Genomic DNA, 19,267 nt, shown 5'->3' on the forward strand with positions numbered 1-19,267 from the left:
ATCTACATGCATAAATTATGTGTCTGAAAAAGTAAAATACTACTGTCTCAAAACTCACCTTTTCCCTCAGCAATAAGTTCAATCGTGGCAGTTCCACTTCCTTTGCGTTAGCTGTGCTTGACTATGTGTGTATACATATGTATGTGAACATAACTACATGCATGTATATGAATGTGTACTGTGTGTGTGTGTGTGTGCGCGCACACGCGCACGTGTTTATGTATGTTTGTGCGTGCCTATGTGTGTGTATGTGTTGAGGGTAGCTGTTAGGTAGACATGTATGTTTGTATGTATACATAGTGTGTGTGTGTGTTAGCCACATTTTGGTGTGTAACATTGATGTAATGTGCTATGTTAACAAAAGTGTCTTTGTAAAGCACCTAGAGCAGATTTCTGGATAGTGTGCTATGTAAGTATCCAATTATTATGATTACATGCAGCGCACGGCGGCACAAGGCAGCCCTTTTAGTTTTGGCGCGAAGCGGAGGGGAGAGGGATGAACAGCGAGCGAGCGCGAAACGTTGGAAAGGTGATAGCCTGGACAGACAGGCAGGCAGTATATGGGGCAGCGCTCTGGCGCACCACTAACTTCGCGCTATTCTTTGCGGAGCGCATGTTACACGGGCAGTGTGTACAGCTGTGAACAGCTTCGCTGCTGCTGATAAACTGTCAGAAACAGGGTTATGTGCTTTTAAAAAATAATACTCTATGTCAGAATGCAACAAGAAGGGCGCTATGGGTGTGAATGGATGTGTGATTTTCTGACAAATTTAACGATACCAAACATGAGCAGGTTTAATTTCCTACAGGCAGTGTACAAGCGGTCCAAAACTTAGCGAGCACACGAACATTCTGTTCGAACTGAGGAACACACACGGAACGTAGTTCAATTTCAACTCCGTGTTGTGTGTGTACATCGTTTTACTTGGAGATAAAACTTGTATCATGATATACATGCATGTCTCCACGATACAACTGGAAGGAAAATATAGCCGATACATTACCTAGAGGTGGCAGACCGCCCCGGAATTAGTATCAGTATTTAACGATCAGCTCCACTGAGAACTGCTGCCAGCCACTTAAGTTTCACACTTCTCTCAACATCACGGGAAGAGAGACGGACAGGCAGACATATATATGCAGGGACAGACATACTGAGAAACAGAGGAACGTGTACGGAGAGAGAAAGGGGAGAGGCACAGAGAGAGAGGGAGAGAGACAGACGCAGAGAGAGAGAGAGAGAGAGAGAGACGCACACAGAGAGGGGGGGAGAGATTTTCGCCGACTAGATGTTTTGCGTGTCAGTATGTGTGCCTTTGCTTGCGACATGCATTTGGTCAGTCTAAAAGATACACCTTGACGATACCATGCTTTTAGTAAACGATCACAATGTAACGTACTGACATGCATTTGTAAGTTCTAAATAATAAAATCCATTCCTACCTGAACTTATAAATCCGTATGAACTCCTTGTTTGTAGTTGGTAATCCACTCAGTTGAAGTGTGACACTGACTAAACTCAAACATTTTTTTTCTTTTCTTGTTTTTTCCTTACAATGTGTGTGTGCGGGAGGGAGGGATTCAGGGTGGAGAAAAGAACAGGGCTGAAAATTTCTTTATTCTTTACTTTTTGATTTGTGCCGTGATTCTCCTGCTTGGGGTACGACTTGCTGACGCATGGGGGAGACAATAGTCATGTGCTCTTGCATGATGACACGCAGTTTGTCATCTTGTGACTGCATCCCTAATACTTTCTTTTGAGTGAATTGACGACTGCGTGTGTTGCCTCCCCCCCTTGTTCATTTTTTTGTAGCACTTGATACAAATGCATGTGGGATGTTTGCCCTCTTCATCATTCGAAACATCTAGACCGAAAAAACGAAACAGTTCAGAAGAATACTTGGCACAAAGTCTTGCATTCAACACCTTATCTTTATCTCTTCTGAGAACCCGCTCACCACACACACAACACATATTATCCAAACATCTCAAGTGTTCACTGAAGGTGTGTTGCCCAGTCAGCAATGCTGCCACTACCGCACCAGATTCCATTTTTGTCAGCACTCACACACACACACTTAGGTCAAATAACTGGATGTAACACAAACACTCGGACAGTGTCTGGTAAATCACACAACACACTTAAAGTTCACATTCACTGGAATCATGTACACAAAAATGACAGCAAACAAAAACCGGTGTGCACGAATATGATTAAATGAAAATCACTTAAACAATACACCTTTCTCTGCTGGAAACATAGGCACAAAGAGCGCGGCGCGCGCTCCCCTCCCCCCCCCCCTCCCATCCCAGAGGAATCTAGGTCAGCAGCCGTGCTCCTGACCGCTCACTGAACTCTGAAACTAAATAGCTCTGCTGGAAGTTAAGCGGCACAGCCGTGAGCGTGTCTTGGGCAAGTCAAATCTGGTGAAGCCCACCTGTCTCCAGACTGGATTTCACGTTGAGTTTACTCCTAGAGGTAACGCGTCCGCCTAGGAAGCGAGAGAGAATCTGAGCACGCTGGTTCGAATCACGGCTCAGCCGCTGATATTTTCTCCCCCTCCACTAGACCTTGAGTGGTGGTCTGGACGCTAGTCATTCGTAAAAGAACCCATGGCAACAAAAGGGTCGTTCCTGGAAAAATTCTGTAGAAAAATCCACTTCGATAGGAAAAACAAATAAAACTGCACGCAGGAAAAAATACAAAAAAAAATGGGTGGCGCTGTAGTATAGCGACGTGCTCTCCCTGGGGAGAGCAGCCCGAATTTCACACAGAGAAATCTGTTGTGATAAAAAGAAATACAAATACAAATACAAATGCAACAAGCAGTACTGGGTTGCATGGCTACCAGTAGAAAAGAAGAACCTCTTGACCTGACATAATGACCTAATCATCCAACGTCAACGACCAAATGCGTCAAGTAGTACTGGGTTGCTTGTGGTTACCAGCAGCTGAAGAAGATTCGAACTTCTGACCTGTTGTTCTAAGACCCAATCATCCGATGTCAACGACAGGAGACTGTACCTGTGCCACCAAGCGTGACAGCAGCGCTGGGAATGCTGGCACCAGAGTAAGGGACAGGGGAGGTGAGGGGTGGAGGGGGGGGCGAGGTTCCCTGGGAGGTTGTGGGTGCTGCTGCCACCGGTGCCCCGGCCTGTGCGGCATGGGTCATGCCTCCCGTCACACTGCTGGGGGCCGCTGTCAGAGGAACCTGTCGCGTGCACAAACGCACACGCACACACACACATACAAACACACGTACATTTAGACAAGCACATGCACATGCACACGCTTACACAAACACACACACACATGCACAAGGACACACAAGCATGTACACACACACACACACACACACACACACACACACACACAAGCATGCACAAGCATGTACACACACACACACACACACACACACACACACAAGCATGTACACACACACACACACACACACACACACACACACACACACACACACACACATACACACACAAATGAAGTCAGATTTTAAAAAATGGTCCAAAATTCCATGACCTGTCATTACTAGAGGTGCCCAATAACATTGGTTCATACTGAGAAACCAATTTTCATGTGTGATGGTTTGGAAAACCAGTTCGAGCTGCCAAGAACCATTGCTTTCTTAAGAGTATACTGTTAAGCCTTTGTCAGGTTCCATGAAAATTTGTTGTTTATCTAGATCTGGCATACTGAAAGAGCATTTTAGCAGAGCATAAAGCGTACTGCTTATTCTTTTTCAAAGTCCACATTATGTGTTCATTATTATATCAAATTAGAGTTTATTATAAATGCGCTGTCCACTGTTATCTTCTTGGGTAGATATAACCCAGTGCACATATGTGGACACCAAACAGACTTAACTGTAAGAAAGAGAATGAGCGGAGGTTACCCAGAAACAGTTGTGATCATGCACTTTACCACACACAGAAAAACACAAACATAGACAGAGAAACAAACAGAAGCAACCACAAACACAGAAACAAACGCACGCATGCACACATGCATGCACGCAACACACACACACACAAAGAGTGAGCAAGGCAGCAGAAGGCAAAAGAAACGTCAACCTCATCAGACAATTAACCTATCAATCACATGTACGCACATGTACCTCAGAAAACCCATCCACTTTGGTCTGTGTAGGAGCGACAGCCACACCAGTCGTCTGTTGGGATTCAGCAGGGCTGTCTGAGGGAAACTGGCACTTTGGGATCCGGTGCAAGTAGCCATAGCCAATGTTGCAGCCCAGGCTGAAGACAGATAGAGACACAACGGAACAATACAAGAGCCATAGCCAATGTTGCAGCCCAGGCTGAAGACAGATAGAGACACAACGGAACAATACAAGAGCCATAGCCAATGTTGCAGCCCAGGCTAGAGACAAATTGAGACATAATGGAACAATACAAGAGCCATAGCCAATGTTGCAGCCCAGGCTGGAGACAGACAGAGACACAAGGAAACAACACAACAGCCATAGCCAATGTTGCAGCCCAGGCTGGAGACAGACAGAGACACAATGGAACAACACAACAGCCATAGCCAATGTTGCAGCCCAGGCTGGAGAGAGATAGAGACACAATGGAACAATACAACAGCCATAGCCAATGTTGCAGCCCAGGCTGGAGACAGATAGAGACACAATGGAACATTACAATAGCCATAGCCAATATTGCAACCCAGGCTGAAGACAGATAGAGACACAATGGAACAATACAATAGCCATAGCCAATGTTTCAGCCCAGGCTAGAGACAAATTGAGACATAATGGAACAATACAACAGCCATAGCCAATGTTGCAGCCCAAGCTAGAGACAGATAGAGACACAATGGAACAATACAACAGCCATAGCCAATGTTGCAGCCCAAGCTAGAGACAGATAGAGACACAATGGAACAATACAAGAGCCATAGCCAATGTTGCAGCCCAGGCTGGAGACAGATAGAGACACAATGGAACAATACAACAGCCATAGCCAATGTTGCAGCCCAGGCTGGAGACAGATAGAGACACAATGGAACAATACAATAGCCATAGCCAATGTTTCAGCCCAGGCTAGAGACAAATTGAGACATAATGGAACAATACAACAGCCATAGCCAATGTTGCAACCCAAGCTAAAGACAGATAGAGACACAAGGAAACAACACAATAGCCATAGCCAATGTTGCAGCCCAAGCTAGAGACAGATAGAGACACAATGGAACAACACAAGAGCCATAGCCAATGTTGCAGCCCAGGCTAGAGACAGATAGAGACACAATGGAACAACACAATAGCCATAGCCAATGTTTCAGCCCAGGCTAGAGACAAATTGAGACACAATGGAACAATACAATAGCCATAGCCAATATTGCAACCCAGGATAGAGACAGATAGAGACACAATGGAACAACACAATAGCCATAGCCAATATTGCAACCCAGGCTGGAGACAGATAGAGACACAATGGAACAACACAATAGCCATAGCCAATGTTGCAGCCCAGGCTAGAGACAGACTGAGACACAAGGAAACAACACAATAGCCATAGCCAATATTGCAACCCAGGCTAGAGACAGATAGAGACACAATGGAACAACACAATAGCCATAGCCAATGTTGCAGCCCAGGCTAGAGACAGACTGAGACACAAGGAAACAACACAATAGCCATAGCCAATGTTTCAGCCCTGGCTTGTAGAGTGCCGGGACCTGGGCCTCAAAAGAGCCCACCCAATGCGTCTGGTGGTCACCCCATCCCGCTGCAAGAAGCCAGGTTTGTGAGGCAGAAGGGTAAATGCTACTGACCAAAGAACATCAGACTGTGGAGAAACCACAAGACCACTCAACATTCTCCAGTGGAATGCTGAGGGTGTCTACAACAAGAAGATTCCACCTACAGAGAGAATGCACAAAGAAAACACTGAAGTGGCCTGTGTCCAACAAACCAACCTGAACACTAACCACATGTTCACTGCCAGATGATACCAAACCTTCAGGAGGCGTATTAAGACAAAACTTTATTTTGCCTTAAAGCAAGACATGCGTGGTGTGCTCAGGCAGCTGACTCATCATCGATGATTAACCCTCAAAGTGCTGGATATAATAAAACATACATGCAGAAATCATGCTTAAAACAAAGGGATAGTTTGCCTCCGCTACCTGTGCTCTGATTTGGGGCATTTGTATGCTTATCAGTAAGAATAAATAGGTAAACCTATACATTTTTGGAAAGTAGAGTGAATGAAGAAACAGATAAAAGTAAGAAAAAGGCTGTACCTTGTATGTAGTTGGAGATATTCCACAGGATATAAACAACAAATTTTGCACACTTGTTTTCCAAAAACGTCAACCACAATGTTTATGGTTATTTTCACATCTTTTACAGAGTCAAAATCTCAAAACTGGCATTAAACTGTACAGAAAATGTTCTGGCTGCAGAATCATGATATGAATATAACTGAAACAATGAAATTATAAGCATTGTATTATTTGTTTGAGACACGCCCACCGACGCCACGCACGCGCACATCTACAATACTTAATGCAATCACAGGCAAAAACAGACATAAATGTTTTCTTTTAGCTCATGTTGCTTTCAAAAGCAGCAACAATGCTTTAAATCAAAATAATTTCCAGTTTTCTAACTTGATTTGGTCAAGAAATCGCAATAGATCCATGCCTAACCCACTTTACCACCCCTACCCACCCCCATCACCCACCTCCCAGTTTTTGTGGCTGGAGACACAAAACTGAATGAACAACAAGCAACCCAGCATGCCCAAGTGTCAAAATAACAAAGCCGTTTTCACCAGAATCCCTGTCAGCAAACGAATCATCACTGGTGACAAGGTCACTCATTTCCTGAGCTTTGTCAACTTCAGTGTCACTCATTGTTTACAAAAATAGGGAGATCTGGACTTGTAAACTTGGTCAAAGTTTGTGCAAACACAAGCAGGGAGGCAGTAACACCAGAACGAGGCAGTTTTATCGTACGGACCTTATGTAAACAGAGCCACGATCGTGGCCCATCGCACTTCACAGGGAGAGCCACGATAGTGGCTCATCGCGCTCTCCGGGTTAAGAATCCTGGTGATTCCCTTCTGCACACCTCTTTTACTTCTCACCGCCCTACAGCTGAGAGCATTGTCATGAGAGTTAGCAAAACACGGGCCATCCACAAAGCACACCTGTTTTCCCTCAACAAAAACAATGCTACAAAAGGATCTGCTATATTTACCTCTGGTTCGTGGGCAGTCACCCTTGGCAAGAAGTAAGGGCAAATTTGCCTTTGGGTTTGGAGACCCATAGGTAAACTCAAGTGTTCCTGAATACTAGCTACTGCTCACCCTCGTGCAGTTTGCCTTGCCTCGGGCAGATTTGTCCACAGGTACATATTTACCCAGAGGCACAATGGTCTCTTGATACAACCCCAGGATGGATAGGAAGGAAGACACAAAGGAGGAGTGCTAATACTCATCAGGAATAAAATTCCAGCCACAGGTTTCAAAGAGGACACAAACCAACAAGCCGAAATCCATGGAGTTAACATCACCTTGGCAACTGGGTTATCACCATCCTCAACCTGTACTGCCCTGAAGACAAAGATCTCTCAATGCAGACGATACATTTACCACATGATGCCTGCCTGGCTGTTGGTGACTTCAACACTCTACTTGTTAGGGTTAGGACAACACTGACCGCAAAGGAGATGAAGTGGAGGACTGGCAGAATGAGAACAACATGCTTCTGCTGAATGATCCAGAGGACCCACCAATCCTTTTCTCTCGCTGATGGATTTCAGCATCGACCCCAGACCTAGCCTTTGCAGCTGAAGTACTTTCCCGGAAAACCATCTGAAAGGTGCAGAGCCACTTGGCAGCCTGTGACCATGGACCAGTGTTACTGGCCATCGATCTGCAGTACAGGCCCAGCAACCCAAAGTCCTTCCCCAGATGGAATTACTATAAAGCAGATTTGGGAAATGCTCTCACATCTCTCTGACAAATACTGCAAAGGCATCAAGGTGGATGACTTCATCACCAACAAAGCCTCCAAACTCTTCAACCAGGCCATCCTAAAAACAGCCCCAGAAAAAATCCCATGCAGCAACTCACATAACCCACAGGCCGTACTTGACTGAAGAGCTACAGGAGCTGGAAGAGGAAGTAGCCAGAATTAGACAGAAGGAAGAGAACAACCCATTTCCAGAGAACAATGCTGCCCTCGGAGCCTATTCTGCTAAGTACTGAAAGACCTACATTCAAGCCACAAGAACGAGTTGGAGGGAGAAAACAGGAAAGCTGAACCTTGACAGAGGGCACCTGACCCTGGCTGGGGAAGGTTAACAAGGTGGAAGGAAAGGATTAGGCTCCGCCATTCCATGCCAAGCTCCTGACACAGTGGATATGGATTCACTGTCCTGATGGTCACTGAAGGCTATCGGACCTTCAACCCTTTTCTAATGGAGTGATGGCCTAGAGGTAACACGTCCGCCTAGGAAGCGAGAGAATCTCTGCACGCTGGTTCGAATCACTGCTCAGCCGCTGATATTTTCTCCCCATCAACTACACCTTGAGTGGTGGTCTGGATGCTAGTCATTCGGATGAGATGTTAAACCAAGGTCCTGTGTGCAGCATGCACTTAGCACATGTAAAAGAACCCACGGCAACAAAAGGGTTCCTGGCAAAATTCTGTAGAAAAATCCACTTAGGAAAAACAAATAAAACTCCAAGCAGGAAAAAATACAAAAAAAAAAAGGGTGGCGCTGTGGTGTAGCAACACGCTCTCCCTGGGGAGAGCAGCCCGAATTTCACACAGAGAAGTCTCTTGTGATAAAAAGAAATACATATACAAATACAATTACATCATACCTGTGCCAGTATCAGTGTCTCACCTGCCTTCTCCTCCCCAGGCACCGTTGGGTGTGATGGTGACCTCTCGACAGGAGTCCCTTTCAGAATTGTAGATGTACAGCTTCAGGTCCATCCCTTCGTGGGACTCGATCAGTGCAAACAGGTCTTCACTCTGCACACAACCGTTCACCTTCCTTTTCAACTGGAGCTGTCAAACTGTGCGGATTGATCCGTACATTCTAAATGCTGCTGAACAACAACAACAACAACAACAACAAAAAAGCAGATGCTTGACCTTCACACAAACCCAACACACTCATCGGCCCTTGAGAGCCTACCTTGGACTTTGTGTAAAACATTTACTTCAAATGGAATAAAATTGTTAGGCAAAATAAACAAATAAATAAAAACATGAAGAAATACAGTAAGGTGAAGGATACACACAAGGCAAATGACTGGGAAAGCACACACACACACACACACACACACACACACACACACACACAAACACTTCACATGCAACAGACTAACAGACACCAAGGCCCAACCCTTGACCTATGCACAGACCAAATATGATTATCAGACACATAAAGAGATCTATCTCTTGTTGCTCATCACCCAGCTGACCAAACAGGGTCACATCAGAACCAAAACAGAACTTAAATATTGGTTCCATAGAACCTGAAGGAATAGAAAAATCAAACCAAAACAACAACAAAAAATCTTGAAAAGAAAAAGAAAATTGAGCACAAGTACAGTCACATTCATGTACACAAACCAAGAATGAAAAAAAACAACTAAACAGAACATAAATATAATTACACATAATAAAACAAAAACATGTAACAACAGGCATACAAAAGCTGAAATTCACAAGTGCCTCATACACCCTTGGTACAAAGAAATGACTATTACACAGAAAGAACACCCAATTATCAAGTCCACAAAAAGACAAAAAAAGTATTCAAGGCTTCCTAGAAGAAAATATATATAAATGGACTGTAAGCATGGCACAAAATAAAGAAAGGAAGAGATGACAGTACCGAAAAAAGCCAGAAACAAGAAGACTCACCTGGTGAAGAACAGATTCTGCACCAATCACGTAATCAGTGTTGGACTTCAGGCCTGCCAGTTCTGCTGGAGACCCCGGCTGAACTTCCTGAACAGAGACAGTTTCAGTTTCAGTTTCTCGAAGAGGTGTCACTGCGTTCGGACAAATCCATATACACTACACCACATCTGCTAGGCAGACGCCTGACAGCAGCATAACCCAATACACTTGTCAGGCCTTGAGTGCATGCTTATATATTTGTGTACCTATCAGAGTGGATTTCTTTTTACAGAATTTTTCCAGAGGACAACGCTCTCATTGCCATGGCTTCTTTTTCAGTGCACCAAGAGCGTGCTGCACATGCTACCTCAGCTTACTGTCTCATCCGAAAGACAAGACATTCAGTTTGATTTTCCAGTCAAACTTGCAAGAAAGGACGAGAGCAGGATTCAAACCCACACCCTCATGGACTCTCTGTATTGGCAGCTGAGTGTCTTAACCATTCTGCTTTCCTTCCTAAACAGAGACATGTATGTACAATAGTCAGTCACGTCAGTGGAGGCAACTGCTGTCCCGACTATCTAAAAGGACATCACTAAATCATGTACAGAAGCAAATAAAATTGCTTTTTTAAAAAAAAAGGAATTGGTTATCGGCCGTAGTTTCGTTTTCTCCGCATAGGCGGATAGTAGTTTGCACAGGACAGGAATGTCAGACCCCTGCCGGAGTCTGCACTAGTTGGGTCATGGTTAAGTATGTGTAATTAAAAACCAATTTCACATGCATGCATTACTCCGAAACAAAGGGATGGAAGACATTACCTATAAATACATGTAGGTATAGTGGGCTACAGAAACTATAGACAGAAAAATTATGGAATGGGTCCTTGTAGATGATATGGAACATTCCACCATGAAACTAACTTCTTTAACATTAATTAGGAACAGGGAAATAGTAAAAGTCTACAGCACTGAATGGCCATAATAACAATACATGAATATCATTCTGATTCAAAGCAGAAAAGTCCATGAACAAAATCTAAATTTCTAATCAAAATGGAGGTGACTAAATTCATCAATTCAATTTCAGACAACTGATACAGCCTGGTGCTTGTGAAAGAAAAAACAAAAACCCAAGCAGCTGGAAAAAAAAAAAAAATAATTGCATGTAACAGATTCAGGAAACTGTTTGCATGTGTGTCTTTTGCATAGTACACAATAACACTGTCCATTCAATGCTTGTCTTTTACATGTGCAAAACACTCACCAAAATGTGCCAGACATTTTCATTCGCACCCTCAAAGGAACAAAATCTGGAGAGAGAGAAAAAACAAAAACATGAAAATAAACAAAACCAAAAATGTACATGAATATTAGCTGTAATAAATAATTAACAAAAAAAAAAATCTATATGAACATTTATGGGAATTAACAATTAACAAAACAAAAGTATACACATGAATATGAATATTGTTGGAATGAATAATCATATGTATGCATGTTCAGGTATCTGAATGCACACGCAAGAGAAAGACAGCATATGTGGGCTCACATGTGTGGGTGTGTATATATGAATGTGTGTGTGTGTTTGTTGTGTGTGTGTGTGTGTGTGTGTATCTGTGTGTCTGTGTGTGTCTGTGTCAGTACAGCCTTGAGAGTACAGCCTTGTTAAGCAGTCCCAAACAAAAACAGACCTTAATAGCAGCAGCAGCATCACCCCCATCATCATCATTCTTCATCATGGAATGCAGTAAACAAAATGTCCCAAATTCTGGGGTAGCAAAACACAAAAAAAAGATGAATAATAACAGGCGAATAACAGAATACATTTACAAAAACATTCTACCTGATGCTGACGCCCAGCAGCCCCTGTCCACCCCAATGCTCAGAGGGGACAATGCTGACATCCCTCACGCTCTGCGTCTTGCTGCTGTACACCATCATGGTCACTGGGGTCTCCAGGTGAGACTTCAGCAGCTCTTTTAGTGTCTCATTATTTCGGTTCTGAAAATGAAACAGCATGGTATTAGGGCACATGCATACACACAGATCTGCCAAATACTAGGTGCACATCATACATGAAAACATTTTGAAGGTTAACAATCCCACAGGCTTTTACAGCTGTCAAGGCAGTGAATCATATCTACTGTGTCTGTGGCTCAGCACTGGAAGGCGTTTTAACTCACTGGCATCAAAATTCGCCTCATTTAAATGGTTTTCACTTTTTTTTTTTTCATTTATGCACAAACCACAAAGGATGGGAAGTAACTTCTAATGTATTTCTGGATGTGTCCACACGTTATCAGGAGGAAATACAATATATATTTTCTGTGGGTTTTTTCCCACATCAGTATGGCATGGAAGCCTGTTGTGAGTGAGACTGTAAACTCCCCAGGGTTGAATAGGTTAAATTTTAACTCACTCAGGATGACAAGTTTTCTCCCTTGCTTTTCCCCACAAGCTCATTTGCAATGGTTTGGAAAAAAAATTACAAAAAATACAAAATACAGAGTAAGAAAATGAAACTTTTAGAACTGGTTTATCATGTGTTCCGCTATTACATATAAAAAAAAATCTAATTTCTCATCTTATTTTTAGTTTTGCCATTAAGTAGAAAATAATGCCAATTTTTCACCCCGTATCACCATACCCATGCTCGCTTTCTGCACTTAATTCACTTTCTTCTTTGTCATCATCCACCTCTTCAATGTCCGACCCTTCAGTTTGTAGCATTTCAAGTACTTCAGCAACACTAAAACATTGCCATCGCTGCCTTGTTTGCTTCACAAAATTCTGAGAAGAACTCACTTTGCTAACAGGCTGGCATGCGAGCAGATGACCAGTCAGTGAGTTTGTCAGCGTGTGTGCGAGACGGCCCACACATGACATGCTGGCCAATTATACCATTCAGTTGTGGAGTGACCCAGAATAGTGCGCTCTGCTTAGCTAATCACAAAATCATGTGTACAGCGAGTGATGGATTTTTATTTTTGGAAAATGCTATTCCATTCCGTTATCCGAAACCGAATACATTTTATGTAAGAATGGTCATGCATTCCATCATCCGGAGAGAGTTAACCTTCCTGACTGAAGTTTAGTACCCATTCACATCTGGGTACAGTGAGGAAAATCGAAGTAAAGTGCCGTTCCCATCTCAATCCCTGATCACTTCATCAGAAGTCCAATGCAATACCATTTCTGTCACAGCAACTTCTTCGTAAACATGCACTTTTGATCAATAAATTGCTGTTATGTATGTCTCACTGTCTCCTATGTTTTAATTGTGTATTCTGGTTGCTTCCAGAAAGCTTGTGCGACGTGACTTTTTTTCCTTATTAGAAGAGAAAGTCTTGAGAATTTGGACAGACTGAGTTCATGTTTCATGCTGTGCTGTTGTTTTCTTTCCTTTTGTGTATGTGTGTGTGTGTGCGCGCATGTTTGTGTGTGTTTGTGTGTGCGCATACACGCATGCTCACAAGTGCGAGCATGCATGCATGCATGCATGCGTGTGTGTGTGTGTGTGTGTGTGTGTGTGTGTGTGTGTGTGTGTGTGTGTGTGTGTGTGTGTGTGTGTGCATGAGTGTGTGTGTGTGTGCATGTGTGTCCATGAATTCTGTATCTGCACTGTTTTGTTCTTATTGTTTTCTACAGCTATATACTTAGCTAAATGGTTGCAGATTCCATGGCAAAATGATACATGAGTAACTCTGCAGCCCAGGTAAATACTTACTAATCTTGTGGTCCCAATGGCAACTATGAAGTCAAAATATGCCTGAAGTCCTGCTGCTTGTCCTGGTGAATTGTCATGTACCTAATAAAACACACATCTGTATGATTATTCAATACACTTCTTTAACTAGTTTAAGCAAACAAAAACATGTTTCAGTGTGCGTACACACACACACACACACACACACACACACACATACACACACACACACACACACATACATGCACACACACACACACACACACACACACAGAGATGCACACACACAAACGCACATGCACGCATGCACACACACACACACGCGCGCACACACACACACGAGCTTGCATTCACAGTTCTGACATGTGTGCATTACAATTTACATATAAGGCATGCACGCACACACACACACACACACACACACACACACATGCATGCACATGTACTTAGATAAATGGGGGCTGGGGTGCATGTGTGCAAGCATGCCTGCAAGCAATTACGTGCGCACATAGAAGTATATATATGCCTCATTCAGTGCACGCTCGATCCTCTGTGCGTGTCTGTGTATGTGTGTGTTTGTGTACGTGTGTGAGTGAGTGAGTGAGTGAGTGAGTGAGTGAGTGAGTGAGTGAGTGAGTGAGTGCGTGCGTGCGTGCGTGCGTGCGTGTGTATGTGCGTGCGTGCGTGCGTGCGTGTGTGTGTACAGGCGTGTGTGCCTCTGTGTGTGTGCAGTTGACTGCATTATGTAAGAAAATGAGAGATTAAGACAAGAGTGCGTGCATGCGTACGTGTGCGTGTGCGTGCTCGCGTGCATCTGTGCGTGTATCGATCCCTGTATGTCCGTGACGTATGGCATTCATGAAAGGCAGGGGGAAAAAACGAATAGGAAATTATTCCTAATATGTGTCAGCAATTATCACCACTAACAAATGACTTCAGCATGTCTATTGATTGTAACCATCGATCAGCAGAACAGCTGCTTGCCCAGGCTGATGAACATGTTTGTCACTGAAGTCAGGGCCAGCCGCAGGACCAAAGCTCCCCTAATCCGAACACAGGACCAACAGCTATAATCAAATATCCTACCTTAAGGACATGATAGCCCTCCGTTCCTCCAACCGGAACCTCGGAGCTGAAGGCACTGCCCATATGTGAGACCTTTTCTTTTCCTTTTTCGCCGAAGTCTTCACAGAGATGCTTGGTACCGTTGGCGATGTAAACAAGTTTTGTCTCCTCGACGTGGCACAAGCTAGCGGGGAATTTGCCTGAACTTCCTGTTTGGGAGTAGCTGCCCTTGATCAAGCAGACGATTATTTTGAAATTATTATTTGGATAAAAACAGGAGAAATGATAATACAAAGGTTAGTAATGAGTGTGGAAGGGAGGTGGAGGTAGGGGAGAGGGATGAAGGAGGGCTTCTATGATATAATTTTCACAAGCAATGCAACAAACTTAAGATTCATTATTGATTCTAAACTCAATCAATGTGACAAAAACTGCCATTTGATTTAAGCACAACATTAATGAAGTAGGGTTCAATCAGGAGACACATCAAAGATGATGCAACAAAAACACTGTCACTCCGTGCGGTCTTTCAAGATTTGATCCCTGCAATTCTTTCTTAATGTCTTTACCTTCTTCCATCACAGAACTGACCTCAAGATCAACAGAAAGTTCAAAACGCAGCAGCTCTGTGTCTGACCTTGAAAGTCTTTCGCAAACAACCGTGTACACCACTTCTGTGTCACACACTGGCATCTAATACATGGAAGAATAAAGTTCAAAATAGATTGAATGTGTTTCAGTTCATTGACTGGTTCTGCGCCTTCGAACCTTTCTCAGTCACTTGGAAAAGTTTTACAGTCCATCCCACCATGGCTTGCATTCGCCACAGTCTGAGCTGAAACACTGACGGTGGTATCTTTGAAATCCCGAGTTACCTTAAACAAATCCTATTGTTTCCGAACACTGTTTTACACACTACGGTCCTTCGTTCTTGGAATATATACTACAAAATAACAGACACTGTTCCATTATTAATTATAATCTTTCAAATCTTATCTTAATTCAATAACTTGACATACCAGTTTGTTCAAAACTTACATAAGTAAGACTATTGTGCAGATCTTTCTCCCGGCTCCTTTGCCCCCACCCCCTAGGGGCAGTGAGGTGGGACAGGTGTTCTGAGTTGCGAGTGACATTACACTGCTTTTAAAACAGACCAGGAGAGAAATCGCAAACAGAAAATTCCAAACTGTCATTGTACAAAAATGACATGGACAGGGAGAGCACTCGTCTCACTTTGTGCACATGATCCATGATATAGTTACTCCTCTTCGATTCCTCCGCTGTCATTCCTGTCGTATGAACTTTGGTGGATGGCCCTCCCAAAGCCTGACTTGACTGACTGAGACAGGCCTTCCTCAATTACCTCAAAAAACAAAAAAACAAAATACCAGAACAAAGAGTTTCACTTGTCAAGAATGTCACATCGTGTAAAAGGTCTTTTTTTTTTTTCTGTGGAGCCAATTAACAGTGAGTGACTGTGCCTGCATGGTAACAGCACAGATCCCAGCAGTTTCAGTTTCCAGTTGTTTCACGGTATAAATGTAGTCTCAAGGCGTGCGGATTGATCAAAATGCGGTACAACACTTCTACTTTCACATGTAAAAAAAAAAGTAAAATAAAATAAATAAGCAACAAAAAACAAAAACAGATGCCTTTCCTACGCAAAAACCGTACGTAGTGAGGTCTTCAGAGTCCACCATAGTCTTTTGTTTTGTTTTGTTTTGTTTGTTTTTTCATCAAAAGGGAATGAAATAATTGCGTACATTTAACAGCTAATAAGGAGTTTAATCTATTTTTTTCCGGCGGCAGTATAAGATGGTGCGTAAATACTAAGAGTGAAATCGTTGTGTTTTGTATTGCCGGCCAGTTGCGGTTTGCCGTTTTACTGAGTTCGGTTTGTGTTCATTGTTTCGTTTTCTTTTCCTTTCTCCTACCGAGAAGAAATGTTGCATAGAATTTGCAGATAAGTCAACCAAGATAGCTCTTAAAATTTGATTTTTTTTTTTTTTCAAATAGTTATTCAGCATGTAAAAATCTTGCAAAGGTATTACTGATTTGCATCTGAGTGAGTCAGTATTTATTTGTGTTTTATTACGACTACGACTCTACGATAAGTCATTAAGTAAGGCGATATACCTATGACTGCATTTCTTTTTCAGTTATATGTGTGATTCGGTCAGTCTGTCTAAAGTATCCATGGAAATTTTAAAAAATAAAGAAATAAAATAAAGTAAAAAAAACAGTTTCACAGATTGACATAAAGTATATTTACTACTTATACTGAAAGTAGTGCCCTCGCTGGGGTTCGGACGGAACTGAGAAAAAGAAAACTATAAAGAAAAAGAGCAAGAAAAGAAACAAGTAAATCAGTATCACACGAGCGCATGCAAACACACACACACACACACACACACACACACTTTGGCACTCACTCACACACACACACACACACACACACACACACACACACACACACACACTGGCACACACACACACTGGCACACTCACACACTGGACACACACACTCACCGTGGCACACACACACACACACACACACACACACACACACACACACTGGCACACTCACACACTGGCGCGCGCGCGCGCACACACACACACACACACACACACACACACACGCACATACAACACACACACACACACACACACACACACACACACACACACACACACAGAGCTTTCACTGTTATTGGAGCATGAAGGACTACACTATCAAATCAGTGACAATTCCACACCCAAAATAAGACTTTCAAATATTCAATACTATAACTAAATCAGTATTAAGAAAGTACTAATACAAAAAATGTTCCAAACTACATGCATTTATTATGATAAATAAACAACTGTTGCAAATTTGATATACTAATAGCTAACAAAGCTTTTCTGGTTCCCGTCAACAATGAACCCGACTTTGGAGATAAATTTTGTTCATAGGCACAAACTTGTTTTCCCATCTTCCCAATCTTGAATAAAGCCCATAGTATGGTAAATGTTGTGCAAAAAAAATTTTTTTTTTTTTAAATCCATCGCAGTTCACATAGCCCTCATTCAAAGGTTGTAAATCTTCACAACATTAACACCCTTCAAACTTTCCCATTTTCCCAATATTGAATAAAGCCCGTTGTATGGTAAATGTTGTGAGAAAAAAAAATCCATCGCACTTCACATAGCTTTCAATCAAAGGTTGTAAATCTTCGCAATATTCACACCCTTCAAATATCAATGTATGTAAGAGAAAAAGAGGGGGGAATAAAATTGTCAGTCCAAGAGGAAATAAACTGGCCAAGGCTAAACTTTACCCCAGGTACAATGAAGCCTGGCCTGGCTAGTTTATACGTGTCCATAATTTTTATTCTAGCCAGGTTATACGTACGGGGGCTCACTCTGGGCAGTTTATATTGAGTCTGGCTTTCACCGAAATGCGCTGGTACAAGAGACTGAGTGAGCGTGTGCATGTGTGCGCGTGGCGACCATAGTGTGTGCAACAACATAACATTGTTATTGCTTTATGCATAACACACACACACACACACACACACACACACACAATTTTTTTAAAGACCCACCTCCACCGCCAACCCGATCATACACACAACAGTATACACTGATGAATTGGTGCAAGGACCTCCTCCGTCCTCAGTTCCCCAATCACTTGCCTTCGCCAGGGGGCGAGAGGGGTTGGGGGGGGGGGGGGGCAGGGGGCAGTGGGGGGAAGGCAAATAGAGGGGGTCGCGCGCATAATTATATACACACAACATTGACTCGGTCCGTGCAGTTAGCAAAGCGTTTCGCCGTCAGCCATGACCTACTTCACAGAACATGACCTAGTTCATGGTACACGCATCGTTGCAGCCACTTGTACAACGTCGCAGCCTCACACCCCTCCTCCTCCTCCCCCATCTTCCCACCTGCCTCCCTCGCCTCCACCACCCTCCCTGTTTTTATTTCTTGTTGCCATCCGCCGCCAACCCATAACGCTCCGCCACCACCACCACCCCCCTCTGTCCACTCTTCTCACCGGCAATCGCCCCCCCCCCCTCCCCCACCCCGACCCTCTCCCAGCTCAACCTACTAACCGGGCAGTCACCTCTGTAAACAAAAAATAAAGGGCACAACAGGTGTCTCTTAAGCCTCTGTGTGTGTGTGTGTGTGTGTGTGATCCTCCCCTCCGCCCCCCCCCCCCCCCCCACACACACACACACACACCCAGGCCCCACGAAGGTTGAGAAGACGTTTACTAACAGACAGAGGTCAGTCTATATAATGTCAGCCAAATGACATTGGCTGCTGTCAACAGCTCTCTCTCTCTCTCTCTCTCTCGCTCTCCAGTGAAGCAGTGAAGAAAGAAACGCCGTCTGAATCTTCTTCATTTTCTTTCTTTCTCTTTTTTTTTCTTCTCAAGGTATACATTTTCCTGAAATTTATGAAAAATATGTATAGTTCGTTCATGTGTAACACAGGTATGTTAACATTTTTCAAAAAAACAAAAACAAAAAAAAAACCTTGTAAGTTTGTATACCTGAAACGAGGCAATTTTTGTTTCTCTCATTTAACAACAAGTAA

The 19,267-nt window shown here is 43.3% G+C and overlaps 1 protein-coding gene across 1 annotated transcript in view; it reads right to left on the reverse strand.

Annotated features, from left to right (window-relative positions):
* The window catches only part of LOC143291958 (Golgi reassembly-stacking protein 2-like), a 16,315-nt gene extending 1,485 nt beyond the window's left edge, over positions 1 to 14,830 (reverse strand). Inside the window, exons 1-8 of the mRNA XM_076602109.1 lie at positions 14,702 to 14,830; positions 13,637 to 13,717; positions 11,753 to 11,910; positions 11,174 to 11,219; positions 9,929 to 10,015; positions 8,898 to 9,028; positions 4,131 to 4,269; positions 3,026 to 3,212 (exon numbers count right to left, since the gene is read on the reverse strand). Coding sequence (XP_076458224.1) covers positions 3,026 to 3,212; positions 4,131 to 4,269; positions 8,898 to 9,028; positions 9,929 to 10,015; positions 11,174 to 11,219; positions 11,753 to 11,910; positions 13,637 to 13,717; positions 14,702 to 14,764 — 892 coding nt within the window. The 5' untranslated portion in view covers positions 14,765 to 14,830. The remainder of the gene's footprint in view (positions 1 to 3,025; positions 3,213 to 4,130; positions 4,270 to 8,897; positions 9,029 to 9,928; positions 10,016 to 11,173; positions 11,220 to 11,752; positions 11,911 to 13,636; positions 13,718 to 14,701) is intronic.
* Between the last annotated feature and the right edge of the window lie 4,437 nt (positions 14,831 to 19,267).

This window comes from Babylonia areolata, chromosome 18, assembly GCF_041734735.1.
Source record: "Babylonia areolata isolate BAREFJ2019XMU chromosome 18, ASM4173473v1, whole genome shotgun sequence".
In the NCBI taxonomy this organism is placed as follows: domain Eukaryota; kingdom Metazoa; phylum Mollusca; class Gastropoda; order Neogastropoda; family Buccinidae; genus Babylonia; species Babylonia areolata.